The sequence below is a fragment of the Vombatus ursinus genome, unplaced genomic scaffold (genome assembly GCF_900497805.2).
Source record: "Vombatus ursinus unplaced genomic scaffold, bare-nosed wombat genome assembly UNPS02014790.1, whole genome shotgun sequence".
NCBI classification, from domain to species: Eukaryota; Metazoa; Chordata; class Mammalia; order Diprotodontia; family Vombatidae; genus Vombatus; species Vombatus ursinus.
The window spans coordinates 1,510,459-1,511,511 of record NW_020954568.1 but is presented as its reverse complement, the minus strand read 5'-3'; the positions used below and the strand labels follow the sequence as shown (position 1 = coordinate 1,511,511).

The following is a 1,053-nucleotide window of genomic DNA, read 5'->3' as shown; positions in this document are numbered from 1 at the left end:
GAGCTGGGAGGGGCCTTAGAACAGAGAACATGGAGTGTCAGAGCTGGAAGGGGCCTTAGAGAATAGGAGGAAATGGAGCCCTAGCCCCTAGCAAGGAAACTGCCCAGAGTCACCTAGTACCTTGGGGCAGGGCTGGCAGATGGTGATGAGGGGCTGCCTGACGCAGGAGGCAGAGCTCTGGACCTTAATAGCTTTGTGAGCCCGAGTCAGGCCTCAGTTTCCTCCTGTGTAAGATGAGGGCCCTTGGCCCCAGTGACTTCTAAGCTCCCTTAACCCTTAACCCTTCCCCCCAGCCCGGAAGGTCAGTGCCGCCGGCCCTCTTCCCACGTGGAGGGGGAGGGCCTCTTGAGGCATCCCCTGCCCTCCTTGCTGCCTCCCAGAACCTTTTCCCCCTCGGTCCCACAAACAATTCTGGGAGAAGAGATTGGCAGCTCTGACTCCCCATTAGATAGTGGAGGATATTAAGGGCCTGGAAGGGGAAGCCTCTACCCAAGGTCACACAGAGCACGAGTGACCGAGCTTCAAGGAGCCCCCAGGTCTCCCCACTTGTCCGTGAGAACCCCCCAGCCCCCTGGATGGCGGCCTGGGTGGGGAGGGGGGAGGTGGTGTAGAGGTGCCCTTCCAGAGCTCTCCAGCCGTGGTGGCCCACCCTGCCCCCCACACCCTGCAGGCTCTGGCTCCATGGGCCCCAAGCCCTAACCCCAAAGCAGGCTCTGACCAGGCCCGTCTGTTCTCTGCAGCCTTTCTTCGGAGGCAGCTCTGGCCTTAACCAGATCTCTGGGAAGATTAAGTCAGGAGAGGACGTCCTAGCAAGCCTTGACGGACACTGGGTAAGGAAGCCCCCTCCCACGTCAGAGGCCCTGGGCCTGTGTGTGGCTGCATTTACTTCTCGCCAACAAGAACGTTTGTGGGACTGTGCTGGGTGCCCAGACAGGCTCTGTTGGTGGTCAGGGGAAGCAGGGAACGGGCCACCGGGCGCAAGAGCTGGTGGGCAGGTGCACACGAGCACACACACACACACACACACACACACACACACACACACACACACAC

General features: G+C 60.7%; 1 protein-coding gene across 3 annotated transcripts in view; it reads left to right on the top strand.

The window, feature by feature from the left end:
• Positions 1 to 1,053, top strand: part of OSBPL5 (oxysterol binding protein like 5) — a 112,361-nt gene that overhangs the window by 98,788 nt on the left and 12,520 nt on the right. For all 3 annotated transcript variants that reach the window (XM_027868712.1, XM_027868713.1, XM_027868714.1), the window contains one exon: positions 741 to 830. In XM_027868712.1, coding sequence (XP_027724513.1) covers positions 741 to 830 — 90 coding nt within the window. The remainder of the gene's footprint in view (positions 1 to 740; positions 831 to 1,053) is intronic.